The following is a 23,263-nucleotide window of genomic DNA, read 5'->3' as shown; positions in this document are numbered from 1 at the left end:
AGTGGGGAGAGTGAAACAGGTGTTGACTGAAAAAAACTCACAACCTAAAAGTTGAGAGTTATGCTTTTTTTTTTTTTTTTCGGCAGACAAAACTGAGGACTTAAGCCAGGACACAGCATCTTAGATTGCTCTGAAAGACAGCTCTCAAGATGCAGGGAGGAGCCAGGATATATAGGAGGTTTTGCAATAAAGACCAGGCAGCTGGAACTTCAAAAGTTAAGTCGGAACTTAATTAAAGAAAACCAGGTATCTCGAGTTAAGGAATTTAGTTAGTGCTTTTCTATGTATGGGAAAATGCAAGAGTCTGGGCTCACTGAAATCATTCCTCAAATGCACCTCAGGTCTCTGGGCCAGTGCTCTGGGGCTTCCTCATCTTGAGTTTCCTCAGGGTGCACCTTGGTGGTGGTTGCAGTGGCTGATGGCTGTTTCTATGCCAGGGTGGTGGCTGTAAGGGGATGGCTGCAACATCCTTTGTTTCTTTGTTTTTGTCTCCTGACATGGCAGGCAATGTTTTTTTCATTGACACAAGGAAGGGAGAAGGGCCATGAAATACGATGAGCAGGTCATAGCTGTGTGCACGGGGGGCTGGCTCTCACCGGAATCCTCTAAGGAATCATGTAGAACACATTCAGAATAATTTTCAGAGGAGGAAGACGGGGAGAGTTATCCATCAACTCCAAAACCTCACTGGCTGAAGGCTGTGCCTGGGCCACTTTCCAGCCCGCTGTCTGGAAAGGGGCTCTGAGCCAGCACAGCTGAGAAACACAGGACACTGGAAGTGAGGCTGCCAGCAGTCAGGGTGCTGCCCATGGCAGCCCGGAGCTGAGATGCAGGGTGGGGCTGAGGGATGGGACCTGGGGACAAAGGGGAAAAAGTGCTGCCACCCCTCCTAAGTCTGTGGCCTCTGTGCTTTACATCAGGCAAGAGCCCCCAGCACTTCTTCCTCTTCACTGCATCTCCAGTTCTAACAGGAGGGACTGCTGGCAAAAACGGGGAATGCCTGTGTTGTGACACAGGGAGACAATGTGACGTCATATGCTCCACTGGAAGTTGACAACAGGTAAGAATCCTAACATATCAAACCAAACTTACTGCCCCACAAACAAACAACGCATCCCGAAGAACCAGGCAAACCAAAGCTGCCTGCCCACCTTGCAGTATTTACTTATTTTCCACTTGTGATCAGTTCTGTCATACATTTTTAACATCTCCCAACTTGGCGTGTCATAATTAATTGGTAGTGTTGTGCTTTCTTAGTGGTATATAAATTAATGGCGTTTCTTATCAATTACGATGTTTTATATTTGCCGAAATACGTTATTACTAATATTTTCAATTTAAACTTACATTTGCAAAGTGAGGATTAACCTTAATTCCTTTGCTGGCCTATTGAAGACCAAAATAATTCTCTGTCATCAAGGCTTAGAGGAACCTCAATTTTAATATACCTTTTTCAAAAGGAAAAAAAAATTAAAGACATTGGAATTACCACTGCCTAAACATAATTAGAAAAATTTGCAAAAAAAAAAAAGCCTAAAAAATGGCAATTATTTAAAATGATTGACAACTGCTGATAAGACACACACTAAAGGAAGAGGGTAATAAGCAAGATTCATCAACAGCTTCCTAAGATATTAGTTAAATTTTATGCAAAGGCAATACTCATTTTAGATTTCCTGAGAGACGTTATTCCTAACAGTCTTAAAAGATGGTTTTTAAAGACAACTAACTTTCTAACAAAGAGTTCTAGACAATAAGAGAGTGTAATTAAAGCGTTTGCTTGTTCTTAGCCCCTGAATTCCCTCCCACTCCTTTTGGAATAATAGCTCTTAAAATTAGACATTGTTTGATGCATATCCTGTAGAACGCCTCCGCTGGCATTCACCACACAAAGTGTTCGACAGATTAGTTTAGGAAGATGATACACCATCTTCAGCAGGAAGAGACACAAGAAGTGACAAAGACAATTCAAGCAACACACTAGACAGAGAGGAAGCTTGCAGATATTCAGAGAATCCTGAGACTAGTGTCAGCATCTTTTGTACAAAGCAGTTCTGTAGGTTCTTTCTGGAAATTAGATCCAAGTAGCTTATTTACTCTAAGTAAAAACACATATTATCACTTTAAGACCCAAAGACTAGAAGACACAACCACACAGTGGTTCTTGAAAGAGACAACAGGTAGGGCTGACTATTCCCAAGCTGCTAGTAACCCTTGGTGGAATCAAGTGATCATCATTTCTATAGTCATGAGGACTGAGTTGTATAATCTACCTTTCTAGATTTCTCCTTCAAAACCAGAGTAGGTATATTTATATGACTGTTACATAAAACAAAGCTGATGCCAGGGCTACAGGATTACTTAACTGAAAACACTCAGTCTTGAATGGAAAAATGGCTAGTTGAAGCTTTAAGCCTTAAAATCATAAAAACGTTAACATGCTAGATTCATAGGTATCACTGAACATTTTTTCCAGATACATTTTTCTATAAAAAACACAAACAAATTAAAATGTCACCTCCACGGCTTCCCAGGCCCACTTCCTGTACTTTGGATCATGAGTCAGTCGCCACATGTACAGGTAAGTCTCAACAACTTCTGGCCGTAGAATGTAGTATTTTTCATTTTGCCTTGTAGCAATGGCTTCCACACCACCATCAAATCTGAAAGCTTCTGGTCCCAGTTTCACAACTAAAGGACATGGAATGGATGACAGCGGTTACTGTCCTAGACAATGCTTAGCGTCCACAACTTAAATGAAACTACGAAGTACTTTTACCACATTCAAGAAAGGTACCAAAAACAGTCGTTTTAAGAAATGGTTGCAAATATTGTATAATAAGCGATATTCAATATACCTTTAAAAGAGTCCATTTTAGAAAATCATCATCATCCTTGATTTTCTTTCATTTAACCACCATTTACTGAGTACCCACTGCGTAGGTGCAAAGTACCACCTTGTTAGTGAGCTGGAAAATCAGTGGCTGAGAATTCTAAGTCATTATGTCAGGAAGGTTACTTAGTATTTGTGCTTCAAACTGCTATTTCATAAGAAGGGAGCCAGACCCATCATGTCTTTCATGGAGATTCTGAGAAGACTAATAATGGCTTATCAAATACTCAGTTTTGCACAGGGACAGAGACTCTCATCCAGTGGTATTTACCTAAAGCAGGGCTGATAAGTTAGACTGACTTAACCCTTTATGGTTTCAATTTTTTGTTCCTTGGTAAACAAAGGGCAAATATTTTTATATAGAAAGGCAGTAAAAATATAAAATCCTTTAACATATTCATCATGATCACCACATTTTATCAGGAACAGTGGATATTCTTTTGATGGCAACAGATGAACAAAAAGTGGACGAAGTTCCTTACTGAAGGACTAAAAAGCACATGGGACTAGATTGTAAATGAAGAATAACAGGCACAACATTATAAACCAACTATACTTTAATTAAAACAACTTAAATAAAGAATAACAGGTACTCACATGTGCGACTATATGATTCATGACAGGTACGGGCAATCTCAGCCCCGAGCTGAAGGTAGTGTTGGGTCAGGCCATCAGGTGCATCGTCTGCTCCAAGTGCAAACATACCCCCAGCAAAGCAGGTCAGGTGGCCCATCTTGTGTTCCAGGAGGCCCCCTTTCCACTCTGCGATGTAAGTCAGTCCGTTACGTGACTTCCGGATCAAGTGTGTCTCAATTGCCTGAAAACAATACTTGCTTTCAACATTTTGTAATGTCTTCTCAGATTGATATGGAAAACATCTCCAACATTAAAAAAAAAAAGTATAAAACATCATTCCCAATTTGAGTTTGGTGTTACAAATCCAACGTGACCTAACATTTCATGTTATTGCTTTCTGTTTATTTCTTCTACTCTACGCCTTATTGGTTTGCGTAGTTAGGATGAACACTGTTGGGCCAGCCCTACTGGTTTTGCTTGGTTCCATGAACAAACAGGTATAGCCCTCATACCCAAAAATATGTCTCCTTTTCACAGATAGGCCACTGGTATAGTGGTAATAGCTGCTTTAGTGCCTTTCTATTTTCACAAATAGAGAAAAAGGACAAAGCACAGGCTCTACCATGAATGAGGAACAGAGTATATTTGTGTATAAAATCCAGGCTGGTGGTATTACTCTTCCTTTCGCTCTCTTAGGCCTGGAGGGGTAGCAAAACAGAGTGGGTAAAAGGAGCTGTTCTTGAGTTAATCAGATTGCGTGGTTTTAAATTTCAGCTCTGACATTTACTACCTGTAAACTTTGTGAGTAATTCACTTAATGTATCCTTAAATCTCAGTATCCTTATTCACAAAATGGGAGTAGTAGTATCTACTGAGAAATCTGCAACATTTTGTTTATAAAGTGGTCAGTACTGTGATTAACACTTGATAAAGTCACGTGTCATCATCACAGCTCCATTGCGCTAACACTGGAGTTAAATTCCTCTGTAATAATTCTATTAAAAAGGATATCAATATATAAAGAATAAGGTTATTTTTATTTTTTTTAAAGAATAAAGGTCTGTAAATTTGGGAGAAATTATGTTTACAGAAATGACTTATTAAACAACTTTTATTCCTACCCCAGGACTATTGATATTCTTTCGAATAGATAAAATAAGCCTTTTTTAAAATAAAACAAAAATGTAGTGTAAGTGCTTGGAATTACTGTTTTTAATTACTTTAACAGGAATGCTCCCCTTCCCCCACTACTTCTTGGAAGGATAATGGCTATGATTGTCTATACCTATTACACCTATCTTTTTTTTTTTTTAAAGGATTTTAGGAAGCACATTTGGGAATACAGGCATACCTCGTTTTACTGTGCTTTGCTTTACTGTGTTTTGTAGATAATCTATTTTTCACAAATCAAAGTTTTGTGGTGACTCTGCATCAAGCAAGACTATCAGTGCTGCTTTCTCAACAGCATTTGCTCTTTTCATGTCTCTGTGTCACATTTTGATAATTCTTGCAATATTTCAAATTTTTCATTACTATGATATTGTTATGGTAATCTGTGATAAGTCATCTTTAATGTAACTATTATAACTCAATAAAGACTCAAATAATGATTAGCATCTTTTAGCAATAAAGTATTTTTAATTAAGGTATATACATTGTTTTTTTTAGACATACTGCTATTACACATGTAATAAACTATAGTGTAGAGTAAATATAACTTTTATATGCATGGGAAAACCAAAAATTTCATGTGGCTTGCCTTACTGTGTTATCTGCTTTATTGCAGTGGTCTGGAATTGAACCCACAATATTTTTGAGGCATGCCTGTAGTAGATACAGACAAAACTTGTGATAGGGAAAAATGAAAGAAAATAAAAACACAGGTAGATAAAACCTCTCCTACCTTTATTGGAAATAAAAAAAGAAACAAAGATGGTAAGAAATAAATGAACATACAACTATGCTCATTAACCATGGTTAAGTTAATTTTATTGATGGTCTAGTTATTACATTAATATTTCATTCTTATTTAATTCAGCTGAACATCTTAGCTATTTACACTTCTCATAGCACAAATTGTAATAAAGTCCTTCAAGCAGATACTTGTTCATCACCCAGGAAACTATTCTTTCTACGTGGCAAGAGTAATAGCTTTTGAGCATGCATTAGAGAAACATTATTATCCTGTTATGGATCCTGAATAAAGTATTATATTATTTTTGACATAATTCTGACCAAGTTGCTACTTCTCAAAATACACTATAATGAAGTTCCAAGACCTTTAAAACAATGTTTGTGTGGCAATGGGAAAATGTAAATAAACATAAAGGAGGAAAACATAGTCTTTAGTGGTTCTAAAAATTATTGTGTCAAGCCTATAGAGAACTGATTAGGAAAAAATATTATTGTATATTTTGTGATTTCATCCTTCTGTATTTGAAAAAAAAAATTAGTTGTATGTGCCTACAGAATCCCAAATGCCTAATACATTACCTTCCCAGGTACCATTCACTCCAGTGGACCTCTGGCAGCATGAGCATCCACCACTATGGACTCTTAGGGTGAAGCCATAACAGCCAGTTGAAAACTCAAAAGTATTTTGTTATTAAAACAACAAAGAAAACATGTTACTCTGATATTAAATGGCTTCCAAAACGCAGTGGGATCTAAAACTGATGAACGGCATCCCTAGTGGCTTAACCAGTCTGGGGCAATACTGTAAGGGATCCTATCCCTCACAATAATGATTTAGAGTTCAACCGAGACAAAGAAAATTTACTATGTAAGGCATGACTAGTTTTTTTTTTTTTTTTTTTGTCTTTTGTTGTTGCTATTTCTTGGGCCGCTCCCGCGGCATATGGAGGTTCCCAGGCTAAGGGTCAAATCGGAGCTGTAGCCACCAGCCTACGTCAGAGACACAGAAACTTGGGATCCAAGCCGCATCTGCAACCTACACCACAGCTCACGGCAACGCCGGATCGTTAACCTACTGAGCAAGGGCAGGGACCGAACCCGCAACCTCATGGTTCCTAGTCGGATTCGTTAACCACTGCGCCACGACAGGAACTCCGACATGACTATTTACACTTCTCATAGCACAAATTGCTATGAGATCAGAGGTGTAATTGTTCTAGCTTCACTTTCAAAGTTGAAAACACAAAATGGATTGAAAGTATTCTTACCATGAAGAGATACAGGAAACACTTTGACTTCATTTATTCTTAATGAATTTTCCTGTCAACAGTTTTTCTAAATACAACATGTTAAAAGCTATGTGGGTATAGTTCTAGAAAAGGGGGGAAAATATTTCGGAGAGTATTTTAAGGTTGTTTTTCTTGGAACATCAAGATCTTAGGGGGCCACTTGAAGATTGGAAACATTGACATGTCTGCCAGGACAGTAATTAAAAATGACATAATGGAAACTATACCATACGGAGAACTCCCTAGGTTTAAACCTAAAACCTCATAGGAATGAAGAAAAATAAACCTAGAAGAGGCCAAATGGACCACATCCTAGTTTGCTTTTGATGTTTATCATGTGCCTTAAGGCTGTGTAAATGAAGGTCAATGTTCTAACTAAGGTGTCCTGGTTCCTATATGTGAAACAGTAAAGAGGTACATCTGCTCTACTTAGTGAAGCTCACTATTGACTTAAGAAGGAACCAATGTAATATTATAATTGGTCAACCAGAGCAAAGCAAGTTGTATTTATATTTAAATGAATAAGTTTACATATTTCAAAATCACCCAGAACTCTTTATAGGGATATCACTTTTAGAACAATAGCAACATCACTGGGACTATAAATTTCCATTTTCCCCCTATGAATTACTGCTATTTATTATAAAAAAAATTCTAAGCCATTAATAAAAAGGTCAATTTTCTTGTTATGTTTAATATATGATAATAATTAATATTTTTATGAGTGACCATATAAAATACTTCTGAAAAATTTTGTTCCTGAAAAGTTGGGTATGAATTCAAATATTTTATATAGTGTTTTTTTAATTTATTTTCAAATTTTATTTTCATTGTTGATTGAGGCTTAAATCTGACTGAAAGTTAGTTTACTCTTACAATGGCCACCTCTTATATACTTTGCAAAATAGTTTCTAACTTATCTTATGAACTTACTGCCCCATTAAAGACACATTTAAGTGTAGTATGAACATTCTTATTCAAAACCCCACAGTGGTGAAGTAAAAAGGGACAGGTATTGACACAAATTTTAGTTTGAATTTTGGTGCCGTACTCAACCTCTCTGAGGTTCAGTTACCTTGTCTATAAAATTGGGTGAATCATATCTAAATTATAGTGAGAGGCTGGGCCTGATGCCTCCCACTTAAAGCCATTTCTTCAGGATTGGGGTATGTAACTTACCTACCTAACACATAGAATTAAATACAGAGAACTGGGAAAAAGGGAAATAGAGAAATATAATCCAAATGAAAGAACAAGACAGAACTTCAGGAAAAGGACAAAACAAGTGGAAATACGCAATCTATCTGAGTTCAAGGTAATGATAGTAGAGATGCTCACTGAGCTCAAGAAAAGGATGGATGAACACACTAAGAATATCAAAAAAGAGTTAGAAAATAGAAGAAAGAAAGAGCTGAAGAATGTAATAACTGGGAGTTCCTGTCGTGGCTCAGTTGCTAAAGAACCCGACTAGTATCCATGAGGATGACGGTTTGATCCCTGGTCTTGCTCAGTGGCTTAAGGATCTGGTGTTGCTGTGAGCTGTGGTGTAGGTTGCAGATGTAGCTTAGATCCCACGTTGCTGTGGCAGTACTGTAGGCTGGCAGGTACAGCTCCAATTCAACTCCTACCCTGGGAACCTCTATATGCCATGGGCATGGCTCTAAAAAGACAAAAGACAAAAAATATATATAATAACTTAGGTGAAAATTATACTAGAAGGAATAAACAGTATAATACAGACGAATGAATTAGTGAAGTGGAAGACAGAATAGTTGAAATCACCCAAAGTTGAGCAGAAAAGAGACAAGATAGTTTAAAAAATGAGGTCTAAGAAATTTCTGGCATGACATCATGCACACCAATACTTGCATTGCCAGGTCCAAGGAGGAGATAGGAGAGGACGGGGCAAGGTACTTACTTGAGGAAATAATGGGTGAAAATTTTCCTAACCTGGGAAAGAAAATAAACACCCAACTCCAGGAAGTACAGAAAGAACCAAACAAGACATGCCCAAAGAAGTCCACACCAAGATGCATCCTAAATAAAATGGCAAAAAAAAAAAAAAAAATCACTAGGAAAGGAGACTATCAGCTAACTCTTCAGCAGAAACACTGCAGACCAGAAGGGTAAGGCATAATATATCTAAAATGATGAAAGGGAAAAAGCCTATAACCAAGAATACTGTACCTATCAATATTATCATTCAGATCTAAAAGACAAAGACTTTACAAAAAAAAAAAAATCTGAAAGAGTTCAGCACCACTAAACTGGCTTTATAAGGAATGTTAAAGAGACTTCCCAAAGCAGAAAAGAATGGCCACAACTGTAAACATGAAAATTATGGAAGGAAAAAAAATCTCACTGGTAAAGACAAACATATAGTAAAGGTAGTCAATCAAACACATAAAACTAGTAGGAAGCTTAAAACACAAAAGCAGTAGAATAGTCTATATCTATAATAAGTAGTAGGGATGCACAAGACAAAAAGATGTAAAATATCATATCAAAAATATTACATGTAGTGGGGGAGGTAAAAATGTAAAGTGGTTAGAATGCACTCTAACTTAAGAGATTATCAACTTAAAGTAATCATATGCATATGAATGACATTCTATACCTACAAATCAAAAGCCTATAATAGATACACACACACACAATCTAGCACAAAACTAAAATAACATCAAAGCACGAGATAAAAATAATAAGGAAACAAAAAAGAACTACAAAACAATGAGAAAACAATTAACAAAAGGCAACAAGCACATACCTATGATGATTCTTTTAAGTGTAAATGGACTAAGTGCTCTTATTAAAATACATAAGGTAGCTGAATGGATGAAAACACAAGAACTATATACATATTCTGCTTATAAGAGACTCATTTTAGACCTAAAGGCACATACAGACTAAAAACGGGATAGAAAAGGTTATTCCATGCAAATGGAAATGGAAAGAAAGCTGGAAGCTGTTTATATCACACAAAATAAACTTGAAAGAAAGACTGTAAAAAGAGACAAAGAAGGACATTACATAATGACCAAGGGATCAATTCAAGATGAAGATATAACGATTATAAATATGCATTTTTCAAACATAAGAGCACCTAAATACATAAAGAAAATAGTAACAGATATAAGAGAGAAATTAATGGTAACATAATAATATTAAGGGACTGTAGCACTCCACTTATATCAATAGACAGATCATCCAGATAGAAAATCAATAAAGAAACATAGGCCTTAAATGACACATTAGACCATATAAAACCTTCCATCTCAAAGCAGCAGATTACACATTATTTTCAAGTGTATATAGAACACTGCCAGGATAGATAATTTAAGAAAACTGAAATCATATCAAGCTTCTTTTCTGGTCATAATGCTATGAGACCAGAAATGAATTACAAGGAAACAAACTGCAAAAAACACACAACATGAGGAGGCTAAATAACACACTCTAAACAACCAATGGATCATTGAAAAAATCAAATAAATAAATAAAAAAAATAAAAAAATAATTTGGAAGATGTGGTATATATACACAATGGAATACTACTCAGCCATAAAAAGAATGACATAATGCCATTTGCAGCAACATGGATGGAACTAGAGAATCTCATACTGAGTGAAATGAGCCAGAAAGACAAAGACAAATATCATACGATATCACTTATAACTGGAATCTAATATCCAGCACAAATGAACATCTCCTCAGAAAAGAAAATCATGGACTTGGAGAAGAGACTTGTGGCTGCCTGATGGGAGGGGGAGGGAGTGGGAGGGATCGGGAGCTTGGGCTTATCAGACACAACTTAGAATAGATTTACAAGGAGATTCTGCTGAATAGCATTGAGAACTATGTCTAGATACTCATGTTGCAACAGAAGAAAGGGTGGGGGAAAAAACTGTAACTGCAATGTATACATGTAAGGATAACCTGACCCCCTTGCTGTACAGTGGGAAAATAAAAAAAAAAAAAAAAAAAAAAAAAAAAAAGATAACAACCCTAAAAAAAATAAAAAATAAAATAAAAAAAATAAAAAAAATAAAAAAATACCTAAGAGACAAATGAAAATGGAGTCACAATGATCTAAAATCTAGAGGACACAGCAAAAACCGCTCTAAGAGGTTTGTTTTTAGCAATACAAGCTTACTTCAGGAAACAAGAAAAACCTTTATCTTACACCTAAAGCAACTACAGAAAGAAGGACAAACAAAACCAAAAGCTAGTAGAAGGAAAGAAATCATAAAGTTCAGAGTAGAAATAAATAAAAGAGACTAAAAATGCCAACAGAAAATATCAATGAAACTAAGATCTAGACATGACACTTTATACAGAAAAATCCTAAAATACTACCAAAAGCTATTAGAACTAATAAATGAATTCAGTAAAGTTTCAGGATACAAAGTAAATATACAGGTATGTTTCATTGCTCTACACTAATAACAAACTATCAGAAAGAGGAATTAATTAAACAATTCCATTTACAATTGCATTAAAAAGAGTAAACTACCTAGTAATAAATCTAACCAAAGAGGTAAAATACTTATACTTTTTAAAGTATAGGACATCAATGAAAGAAATCACAGACAACACAAATGATTAGACATAACATGCTCATGGATTGTAAGAATACTGCTAAAATGATCACACTACCCAAGGCAATCTACAGAGTCAATGCAATCCCTGTCAAAATACCAAAGGCAGTTTAAACAGAACCAGAACAAATAATTCTAAAATTTATATAGAACCACAGAAGATCCCAAATGACCAAAACAATCTTGAGAAGGAAGAACAAATCTGGTGATATCATGCTTACTGATTTCAAATTATACTACAAAGCTACAGTACAAAAACAGACATACAGATCAATGGAAAAGAATATAGAGCTTGGAAATAAATGCATTCTTTTATTGTCAATTAAGCTATGAGAAAGGAGGCAAGAAGAAATAATGAGGAAAATATAATCTCTTCAGTAAATGATGATGGGAAAACTGGATAGCTACATGCAAGAGAAGAATCTTTTTTTCATGCCATATATAAAAATAAAAACTCAAAATGGATTAAAGACTTAAGTTTAAGAACTGAAACCATAAAACTAGAAGAAACCATTGGCAGTGCATTGTTTTGACACTGGTATTAGCAATATTTTTTTGGGGGGGTGGAATCTGTCTCTTTGGGGAAAGAAAACAAAATGAAAAATAAACACATGGGACTATACCAAACTAAAAAGCTTTTGCATAGTGAAGGAAACTAAGAAAAAAATGAAAAGGCATCCTACTAAATGGAAGAAGATATTCACAAATGTATCTGATAAGGGATTAAGATCCAAAATACACAAATATTTCATATAACTCAACAAATAACACAATTAAACGATGGACAGAGGACTTGAATAGACAGTTTTCCAAAGAAGACAGAAGACAGAGATTGCCAACCAACACGTGAAAAGATGCTCAATATCACTCAGCATTAGGAAAATGCAAATTAACACCATAATGAGGCAGCACCTCACATCTATCAGAATGGTTCTCATCAAGGAGACAACAAATAACAAGTGTTGGTGGGGATATAAAGAAAAGAGAATCCTTGTGCACTATTTTGGGATTATAAATTGGTACAGCCACTATAGAAATGCCATATGATCTAGCAATTCCACTTCGGATAAATACCTGCCTCCCCTTCAGGGTATTTATCTGAAGTAAAAACCACTAATCCGGAAAGATATATGCACTCGCATATTCATTACTGCATTTTTTCAGTAGCTAAGATAGGGAAGCTACCTACGTGTTTATTGATAGATAAAGAAGATGTGGGTGTATATGCGTGCGTGCGTGCATGCGTGTGTGTGTCTGTGTACAGTGGAATATTACACAGTCATAAAATGAAATCCTGCTATTTGCAACAACATGGTTTGATCTAGAGGGTATTACATTATGTGAAGTAAGTTAAAGTCAAATACCATATGATCTCACTTACTTGTGGAATCTAAAAGACAAAACAAATAAATACAAAACAAAATGAAAACAGACTCATAGATACAGAGAACAAATGGGTGGTTGCCAGAGGGAAGGGGGATGGGGGCGAGGAAATAGGTAAAGGTGATTAATAAGTACAAACCTCCACTTATAAAATAAATAAGCCACAGGGATGCAATATACAACATAAGGAACATGTCAATAATATTGTAATAAATTTATATGGGGACAGATGATTACTAGGTTCACAGTGATATTTTGTAACATATACAAATGTCAAATCACTATATAATAACCTGAAACTAACATAGTATCATAATCAACTATATTGCAGTTGAACTATTGTAAGGAAATAAACACATTTTATGAAGTATCTACCTAACATAGTACTTAGTGCACAACAGTTAATTCAACAAATATTTGTTCCCTCTCATTCCTCTCCATCATAAAGGATCTTTGAAAACTATTAATATTCTTCCCTTAAGTATTATTTTGACTAGTTCAGATTTTTATTTGAAAATAACTGCCCCTCTCTCTCTGGAGATGAGTTTACTTAAAATGGAAGTAGCCATTAGGATTTCCGTAATCTTGGGCAGTCTTAACTTAGTCAATTTTTAGAATACAAATTCAGGATTCTTATCTCTCCATAATTCCACTTGTGACTCTAACAGGAAATTCATACTTGTTGAAGAAAAAATACCTATTATTCATATATGTGAATCCTAACTGAGGTTTAAATCATGAGGAAAACTTTTAACTGCTTTATTAGAACTAAACATATCATGTATGATTATTGCTATAATTATATTAGCACACATTGAACTCTAACTGGAAATATTTTGTAACCCACTCATGTAGTATTCCATTTTTTTCATTAAAACTTGATTAATATGCAAGTTATAAGTTAGCTGAGGGGTAAAGATGATTTATATTGGGGTTTACCTTAATAGCATCAAAATACATCTTCTTAGCTTCTAGATCTGTCTTGTCAGACATTAACCATGCCTTTAGCAAATATTCATAAAAGCTGTCTCCAAGTCCTCCTACTGATACATGATCTGCAAAGAGAGGAAAATGAATTTTAGTTGATTTAGACTGTAATTCAGATAATACAGTAAAATCACATTAGTAACTAGGATGCAAAACCCTATGTCAACTGCAACTCAATATTACATTTAAATTCCAACAAATCTCTTCCCTTCCCACCTCAGGGATTCTAAAGGCATTGTTCTCTCTGCCTGGAGTGCACTCCCTGACTCTCTTCCCCATTGTTTTATGATTCTTACTCATATTTCATATTTGAATCAAACATTGTATCTCCAAAGAAGCCTTCACTGACTGCCCACCAGGTTTTCTGACAATACACTCACTTTCTGATAGCACATGTCTACCAATTGTGTACTTTTAAAAAATGGTGAATTTTTTTTCTGTCTCCTCCACAGGACTATGTTCCAGGAGGGCAGGGACCAGACCGACTATGTTTCTCAGTCCCCATCAGCCCCTAAAAAGTATCTCATACCTAGTAGGTACTCAGTAAATAACTGATGAACAAAGCAGAATTCTTTTAAGTCAATCTTAATAAGGAATACATCTATTAAGCCTAGAAGGGCTGCATTTTAAAGTAAATATGTGATTTTCTTTTGCAGAAAGTCCAGAATTATACTTTTAATTTTAATGTAAAATTAGTATTTTTATAATTATAAGGCTGATTATTAAAATAGAAGTTTGAAGTGACCTTTACAATTTCCTAAAGAAACCTCTGACATTTACCAACTAAATAGACTAAGTACTATCTCATCAATAATAAGCCCCGTTGTTATAAACATGATTGCAGGAGACAAATGCAAGTGATGCATAGTAAAGCAAATCACTGTCCAGTTACTGTCAAAATAACAGGGACTAAATGAAGTAATAGGAAATGATGGCCACGATCCAGACATGTCCTTTAGAGTTAAAGCAATGAGAGTTGAAAACTAACAGCCAGAAGCAGCTTCATTTTCTTTCCCCTTGGGTTATGATTCTATAATGGCAGAAGAGGCAAGTTTTGGCATTTGGTGATTTTAAAAAGAGGAAAAGGGTTTCCACATTTGTTTTAATTAATATTCCTAAGTTTTCTATTTTCTTATTTCTTACCTATGTAATTTTCATATTTGGAAAAAATCAAAAGAAAGAAACATGAAGGAAGATAGAGGAAAAACAAAGAGAGTTTTTTTTGATAATTTAGCATATCACTCACTAAGTTTCTCCCACGTCTGGATGACTATTTCTGTTGGCAACAAACTCCTATGTAAATATCTTAGTGGATGTAAGAGAGAACACGCCTGATTTTATCAGTAGGAAAGGACTGTCTACTTCTGGAAAGAAGATACATGGTATTCTTCTTCCCAAATGCTCTAAATGTAACAGGTACCATAGCCACTCAAATATTAGGTTCTTCTATAAAGGGGGTAATTCATTCATTTCTTTTGATAGGAGTAGGTCCCTTAGAAGGATTTCTAATACTTAAAAAGAGAAAAAGTAAATAGCAAAAGGATCAAGATAAAAAGGATCAAATACTCAATATCATCCCTTTTTAAATATTTTATAGACTTCCTCTGAATCTGAACTTCTGTCCTCAAAGCAATCCCCCAGTGATACAAGTATCGCCATATACATTAGTGTTGTTATGTTAATCAAAGAAGCATGCTAATTGCTCTGTTTATAGACACAGAAGCCTACATGTGGCCTCAACAGTAACAAGATATTATCAGTGACCAGGACCGGATGCTGCCTCTCAGCCCCAATTGAGGAGTAGGATACAAATTGTTCAAAGAGAAAAAACAGAACCATTATTAAAAGCAGAGGCAGAAAGGATCAGAATGGACACAGACTACACAACTATTCACAAAACTTAAGTAAGTAAACTACGTTCTGGGTTAACAAATGTGACTAAGACAGAGTCGCTGTCCTCAGATGCTTTGGATCCTTAGGAAGATGGGTATGTATATTAATCATTAGGAAAAGGATTGTGATAGGAAAGTACCCAATGTGTTGGGACAGGGTAGAAGAAGCAGGTGAGTAGAGGCGGAGCAGGTCCTAATAATTTCCAACCAGGTCTTGAAGAAGGTCACCTAGAAGAAAGGGTGATTGAGCTGGGTTTTGATAGACTTAAAAGAGCAGAAAAAGGGCTGAGGAAATAGCAAAGTTGAGACCTGGATATGGCCAAGCAGACCTTGATTAAAGAATAAGAAAATAAGTGTACCTTCCTGTGGCTGGGACACATGCTGGGGTAAGGGAAAACAGACAGGGGACTCATGAACCCTATTTGTTTTTCCATCAGGAAACTGGCCCATAAGCAATCCAATTATAAAGGGCCCTTTGTACCGGGAAGCAGGGCCAGATACATAGCATATTGGTGACCCAGAAGGTGAAACTGGGATGGTCCAGAACAAATGACTCTTTTTGTCCCTTTTCATAGTGACCTCTAATTCCTAAATGGCAAGAAGAAAACAGTAAATGATAGAGACGTTTCTTTAGCTTTTGAAACCTTTTGTGAGAAGGAGGAAAATGCTTGTTCTTTTCAAGAATCATATCTAATTATCTTGCACTTAGAAAGCTATTCAGGTTCTGTTTTATCCCCAATACTCTAGTGGGCTGAATACTTTTTAGCCTCAGCATACTTTCGCACTCTTAAAAATGAATAAGCACCCTAAAGAACTTGTTTATGTAATATCTATCAATATTTACTATATTGGAAATTAAAACAGAATTTAAAATATTTTATTTAAAGTAAAAACCCATTATGTTCATTATAGTTTTTTCATAAAAACATGTTATATTTTACAAAAGTGGTTAGTGAGAACAGTGACACCATTTCATATTTTTGCAAGTCTCTTTAATGTTTGCTGTACTAGAAGACAACTAGATTTCTATATCTGCTCTATGTTCAATCTGTTGCTATATGTTGTTCTGGCTGAAATACATGAAAAAAATTCAGTCTCACACATTTATACAGTTGGAAAGGGAAAAGTATTTTAATAGTCTTTTCAGATAATTGTGGATAATTTTTCTTTGGTGGTACAACAAAACTTGACGAGTGGTTAAAGTTTTCTAACAGTTGCTATGTGGAATTAGAAACCACATTAATCAATGTTTGTACTATGATGGTGGGGGAGTGGGATGGACTGGGAATCTGGGGTTAAGAGATGCAAACTACTGCATTTGTACTGGAAAAGCAATGAGAGCCTGCTGTATAGCACTGGGAACTATATCTAGTCACTTGCAATGGAGCATGATGGAGCATAATGTGAGAAAAAGAATGTGTGTGTGTGTGTGTGTGTGTGTGTGTGTGTGTGTATGTGTGTGAGAGAGAGAGAGAGAGAGAGAGAGACAGAGAGACAGAGAGACAGAGAGACAGAGAGACTGGGTCACTGATGTACAGTAGAAAATTGACAGAATACTGTAAACCAAGTATAATGGAAAAAATATAAATCATTAAAAAATCAAAAAATAAAATCCATTGGGCCATCTTGAACTTCTAATGTACTTTTTCTCACACATAATTTTGTAACAGCAGGTATTGGTCATTTGGAAAATATTGGTTTGTTGAATTATGCAGATCTTGCAGATGTTGACACATTTGATTGTACAATATCCAAAAAACCGTATTTGTTAATATCACCACCAATCTCAGCAGAAAGTCCTTTAGTATTGGTGAAAGACATTAAGCTTACGGTGGCATATGCAAGTTTTTCAAAATTCTAATTTTCATTTAGAAGCTCAAGTTTTATCTTTGGCACAGATACTGTCAGTTTTCCTTGAAGCAACACACTCATTTTTGCAATCATGCCTACCAATTACCCAAGTGTGAATAATCAGAGTTTGTCTTCTACAGTAACTCTTTCAAGTAAAAATGGTGACCCATGAAACAATATGCAGCTAGTTCAGCTTGCAACCCAAACAATCACACAAGTGCTTTTCTATGAGGCAAGCACTATTTTTTTCATCATGCAGTAGAAGTGCTTTGTGTCCTTTCCATTTCATCATACAGAATGTAACAATGATGTGTACTCAAAGATGGAGGTTTACCAGACTAAGTAAATTCTTTTGCTTCATTAAAAGCATTCATGAGTAAAACTGTATTTTTTTATTTGTTGTTGTTATCTGCAGTGAAGGATAGGACCATGGGCATATCTTGTTTTATTGACCTTCAGTGTATTGCACTTTGCAGATACTGCATTTCTTACAAATTGAAAGTTTGCGGCAACCCTGCATCGAGTAACTCTATCAGCATCATTTTTTTTCAACAGTATTTGCTCACTTTGTGTCTCTGTGTCACAGTTTGGTAATTTTTGCAATATTTCTAACTTTTTCATTATTATTATATTTTTACAGTGATTTGTGATCAGTGATCTCTTACTACGACTTGCTGAAGGTTCAGTAAATAGGTTAACATTTTTTAGCAATAAAGTATTTTTAAATTATGTACTTTTTAAAGACATGATATTATTGAACACTTAATAGACTACAGGATAGTGTAAATGTACATTTTATATGCACTGGGAAATAAGAAAAAATTTGTGTGGTTTGCTTTATGTTGATATTGGATTTACTGCTATAAACGTGCAATGCTTTTGAGGTGTGTTTGCTGTTAGTACTATTTGGTGTCCCTGCCATGGCTCTCACTCTGGCCTTTAGCAGTTTTACCCACCATTGCTTTGGCAATGTAACTGCAAATGTCAACACAGTAAAAAAAAAGAAGAGAGTCTTAATATTATTATAAAAATAGCTTTGATTTTTGTAGATCCCCTGAGAGGTCTGAGGCAACATCTAGTGATCTGTAGACCACACTTAGGTTAAGTGACAACCTTGATTATGGGGTTATGGTTTCAATGCGAGGCTTTCTATAGAAATTACTAACACACAGACATAGATTTCACCACATTTTTTTTTCACTAAAATAGTCTTTAAAAAAAGTACTTTTAAAGTAACAGTGAGATATAATCATCTAAGAATATCGTATTTAAATATAAAGAAAAACCTCAAATTAGAGAATAAGTTCAAGGCGTTGCTAACACACTTGGCACAACTAGACATCCCCCCTTGGTATCTTCATTGCTCTCAGTTGCTGCTTAATCTACCACTTTTTTTCTTCCAAAACAGCTTGAGAACGTTTCATTCAACTATTCTGAATCTTTATACCCTGGTCAGAGTCCCTAAGTATCTAAAGTGAGAGCTTTTAGTGCAGTACTTCCTCCTATGACCAAAGGAGCTCTGCTGGCAAGAAACCTTTGTCTGCTTGCTTAAAATTAACTAGAGAAAAGACTTGGTTTGCTCTTCCAATTTCTCAACCCTTAAAGATTCAGGCTCTTCTCTCATCTTGCAGCCATGCAGAGAGAGAAAAATGAAGTAGAATGAACTAGCTACTCTGGGCAAACCTTGCTAGTCATTAGCACAAAGGAATGATTTTCCCCTCTATCTACATAACCAGTTTGTTACAGGCTAATACCCCCACACTACCAGATCTTCCCTTTCTGATTCACAGCTTTAAATATGCTCACAGGGAGTTCCCGTCGTGGTTCAGTGGAAAAAAATCTGACTAGCATCCATGAGGACGTGGATTTGATTCCTGGCCTCAATTATGGGTTAAGGATCGGGCGTTGTCGTGGGCTGTGGTGTAGGTCACAGGTGAGGCTTGGATCCTGGATTTCTGTGGCTGTGTTGTAGGCCAGCGGCTACAGCTCCAATTAGACCCCTAGCCTGGGAACCTCCATATGCCATGAGTGTGGCCCTGAAAAGACCAAAAAAAAAAAAAAAAAAAAAAGAAAAGAAATGCTCACAGGTCATTCATCATGCTTACAGTTATGCATGCAAAATAAACAATCTAGTTCCCCTGGTCACATTTATGGTCTGTCTTATGACAGACACCTAGTCATTAAAGGAAGCTTTTCCCTTTTCCAAAGATCCTTCAACTGAGATTTGTGATTTCTCTCTGTTACAGCAACAGTCCTGGGTATGTAAAGAGCTAAAACAAGGCTTAACTTTTGACTTACATTGACCCCACTGTCCACTATTAGGATTCAGATAGTTAGGATAAAGGCCTTGTGGTTTTTCCAGGTTGTTTAGCACTTTTCGAATATTCATTACCTACAATAGAAAATGAAATGTTACTATGAAAACCTGAAAAAACAATTTTGGTGCCATTCTTCTCTGTCTTGATTACATATTTCCATGTTATAAAAAGAAAAAGTTGATTTAAATGATACAGAATTATAGATAAAGACAGTCACGACCAGCTTATAAAAATAATAACAGTAAGGGAACACAGTTACACCAACCTACCATATGCCAGACACCGTATAAGGGACGAAGGATGTATCAGTGGATAACTAAAGTCATTACCCACTTGGAATTTGTATCTGAATGAGATGGCTAATAAATAAGTGTGTCAGGTGGTAATCCATGCTATGAAAAATATATAGAAAGGTCATGTGATAGGGAATGATGTTGGGTGGTGATGTTCTATGTTAGTCAGGGTGGCGGGGGAGGTTGCTGGGAGAGTGAGCAAACATTCAAAGGAATGAAGGAACAAGTCACACAGAACAATGGAGGAAAAGCACCTGGGCAGAAGGAGGAGCAAGAACCAAAAAGCCCTGAGAAGAGAGTAGGTTTGGCAAGACCACTGAGGCTGGAGGTGAGGAAGCAAAGAGGAGAATGTCAGAGAGCAGAGCGATAGCCGGGGCCCACATCTCGCAGGCCTCACAGACCATATTGCAAGCGTGTTCCATTCTGGGTGGGATGCAAAACCACTGAAAACTTGTGCTTTTCCAGGACCAGTGAGACTGAGGAGATAAGAGAGAAAGTGTCGTCAGATGGCTACTGCACAGTCCAGGTCAGAGATGCTGGAGCCTTGGGCCAGAGTGGCAGCACGGGTACCAGGATACAAAGGAATTCTTAATGGATTGGACCTGAGGGTTGCCAAGGAGAGGAACCAGGATTACGTGAAGGTTTTTGGTCTGAGCCACTGGGTGAACTGAGGTATCACTGACCTGGAGAGTGAAGACTGGAGGAGAAGCAGGTCTGGGGGTTATGCCGAGGCATTTTAACTGGGGGCTGTCTGATAGACTTCTCAGTGGAAATGTTGAACAGCTACTGGGATATAGAGCCTGGAGTTCAGGGACAAGTTGGGACTCACACTACAAATATGGAGTCAACAGTCAATAGAAGGTATGTAAAGGTGTGAGATTGGATGAAATAATATAGAGTGAATGCAAAAAGAAGAGGCCGAGGTGTGAATCCTGGGGCTTTCCTATGTTTTAGGTTGGGATCATGAGGGTGATGCAACAGGATGGAGAAGGGGCGCCCTTTGAAGGGAAGCAACCTGGGGGATTATTGTGTGTCTGCGGCCTAGTGCAGACGATGCCTCCTGAAAGGAAGTGATCAAGTGCATCAAGTGCCACGAGGGCCAGGAAGACGGGGAGGTATGAGTGATGGATGAGTCTGGCAAGAGGGCGCTCACTGGTACGGCTGGGAGAAAAGCCTGGCTGGAAAGTGTTCAAGGTTGTGGGAGAGCAGATAACAAACACGGACAACTCTGCCAAGGAATTCTGCTGAAAGGGGAGCTAAAAAGTGGGGTGAAAGCTAAGGGCAGAGTGGTGGGGTGAACATGAATTTTGAGTTTAAAAAGTCTTTAATATACGTGGTTCATATAGTTCACATGACACTATATATATGGGAAAAAATTCAGGGAGGTTAAGTTATTTGCTTGAGGTGTAGAGAACCAGACTGCAAGCCCAGCCCTCTCTCACTGAGTTAGAATGGTGCTAGGCGAAGAATGGGTTTACTGCTTGGTTAAATGAAATGCTGCATCATGTAATACAACTTCATGAAGGGCTACATTAAACTTGGTTCTTCTTTTCCGCATCCCATACTATTATATCTCCCCAGAGAGGATATTATTTCTCACAAGTACTTTTTTGCAATGCAAGGTATATTAGAGAATCTCACCTTTTCAGCAAAGAAGGGGTTTCCTGATAAGTAGCTCAAGTGTATAAATTCCAAATGCAGAGTTCCAAATTCTGCCAAAATACTGCTGCCTCCAGAGGCCCATGGCCAATTCCTTCCAATCCCACTAAAGAAGAGAAGAGAGTAAAGAGTTATGGGTCAGACTGATTGCATTTTTTTGCAGCTCTAAATACTAGAAGTGAAAGAGACAGCTTATTGAATAATGGCACCTCAGCGAATAGTTCACTCGGTATATTTCAAAAATATCAAGAGTTGTTTTCTCTGGCTACTGGTTTCAGGCTTTGATGCCTATCTCCAAATTGAAAATTACATTTGACTTAAGTCAGAAAGAAGTTATTATGTGCTTGCTGTTGATGAACAAATATTTTAGAAGGTACAGGTGCCATATAGAGATATATGCTCCTTCCTAGCAGAATATACAACAAAATCAGACCAAATACCCCCATGATACTCCAAATCCAATTTTTTAACATTTTAATTAATTTTAGACCAAGAATCCATGGACTCTCATAGACCTTTACATTAGATGTGACATTTTTGGGTATAAGATATATTTCAAAGATGCATTAGTTACATACTCACTCCACCCTACCTCAAAAATTTCCCCCATTTACTAGACTTATTTTCTTAGGTTCCCCCTCACACAATTTTACCTATTTTCTAAGGCATTCATGTATTCCATGACCTATTTAATCTATGTTCAAGAATTTCAACAACATTATGTAATTCAAATCTGAGAGAGGTCAAAGACATTGGTTTAAAAAATTATTGCCTCATGGCTCATCTCAGTAAAATGCTTGTTAAAAAGAGTTAATCCTAAACATACACAGACACAAATACACATAAAGTGGGTCTTGAGATATGGTCAGTCATACCCTTGGGTACAGTTTATTTCTGGAGAGCTACTTAAGATGTCACACATAGGTGATAATTCAAATAAAGAATAAAGTCAATGGCTCTCCTGACCAAATTCCTTTCCAAAAGCTGAAAACCCACATTTTGGTTTTCATTCAGACTCACATTTATTGCATGCCTACTATTTGCTAGGTACTATACAGGGCATGGGGTTACAAAGATGCTTATAATGAATAAGCCACTCTTTTCTTAAAGACCTTATAGTATAATGGGACAGAAAGACCAAAGCACAAATAATTCCAATCACATACAGTAAGGCAAGTTAAACGTGTGAAGTGTTCTCTGAGTATCTAGGGCCAGGACATGCAGTCCAATGTGGTAGGGATCACTGGCTTCTTCAAGGAGAGTCCTGAGTTGATTCTTCAAGGGTAAGTAAGAAGTAGTGAGGGAGGAATGGAGAGAGGGAGAATCTGGACCTGGAGAGACACACAGCAAAAGGGCTAGCCAGGAACCAGAAGTAGCTCCTGGCACTGGTGAGTGGAGAGGAGGGAAGGGGAGGCAGCTGGAAGGAAGGCTGCAAGGTTAAGTTGAAGCCACATCTTGGAGGCTTGTGGATTTCTCACTTTCCTCTATTTCTAAGTTGGTCCCATTGACATACTGCTCTTGGTGTCCCCCAGGTTTTCCACCCTCTTTGTTTTTCATTTTATGTGTTCACGATCTTGGGTAAACTCTTCCAGTTTTGTCATTGCTTCTGC

At 36.7% G+C, this 23,263-nt stretch overlaps 1 protein-coding gene across 2 annotated transcripts in view; it reads right to left on the bottom strand.

Annotated features, from left to right (window-relative positions):
- The window catches only part of MAN1A1 (mannosidase alpha class 1A member 1), a 166,569-nt gene that overhangs the window by 6,624 nt on the left and 136,682 nt on the right, over positions 1 to 23,263 (bottom strand). For both annotated transcript variants that reach the window (XM_021082358.1, NM_213885.1), the window contains 5 exon segments: positions 21,636 to 21,759; positions 19,682 to 19,775; positions 13,593 to 13,708; positions 3,491 to 3,710; positions 2,519 to 2,691 (listed from right to left, as the gene is read on the bottom strand). In XM_021082358.1, coding sequence (XP_020938017.1) covers positions 2,519 to 2,691; positions 3,491 to 3,710; positions 13,593 to 13,708; positions 19,682 to 19,775; positions 21,636 to 21,759 — 727 coding nt within the window.

This window comes from Sus scrofa, chromosome 1, assembly GCF_000003025.6.
Source record: "Sus scrofa isolate TJ Tabasco breed Duroc chromosome 1, Sscrofa11.1, whole genome shotgun sequence".
In the NCBI taxonomy this organism is placed as follows: Eukaryota; Metazoa; Chordata; class Mammalia; order Artiodactyla; family Suidae; genus Sus; species Sus scrofa.
Note: the sequence above shows the minus strand (reverse complement) of the source record. Positions and strands in the feature narration are given on the sequence as shown.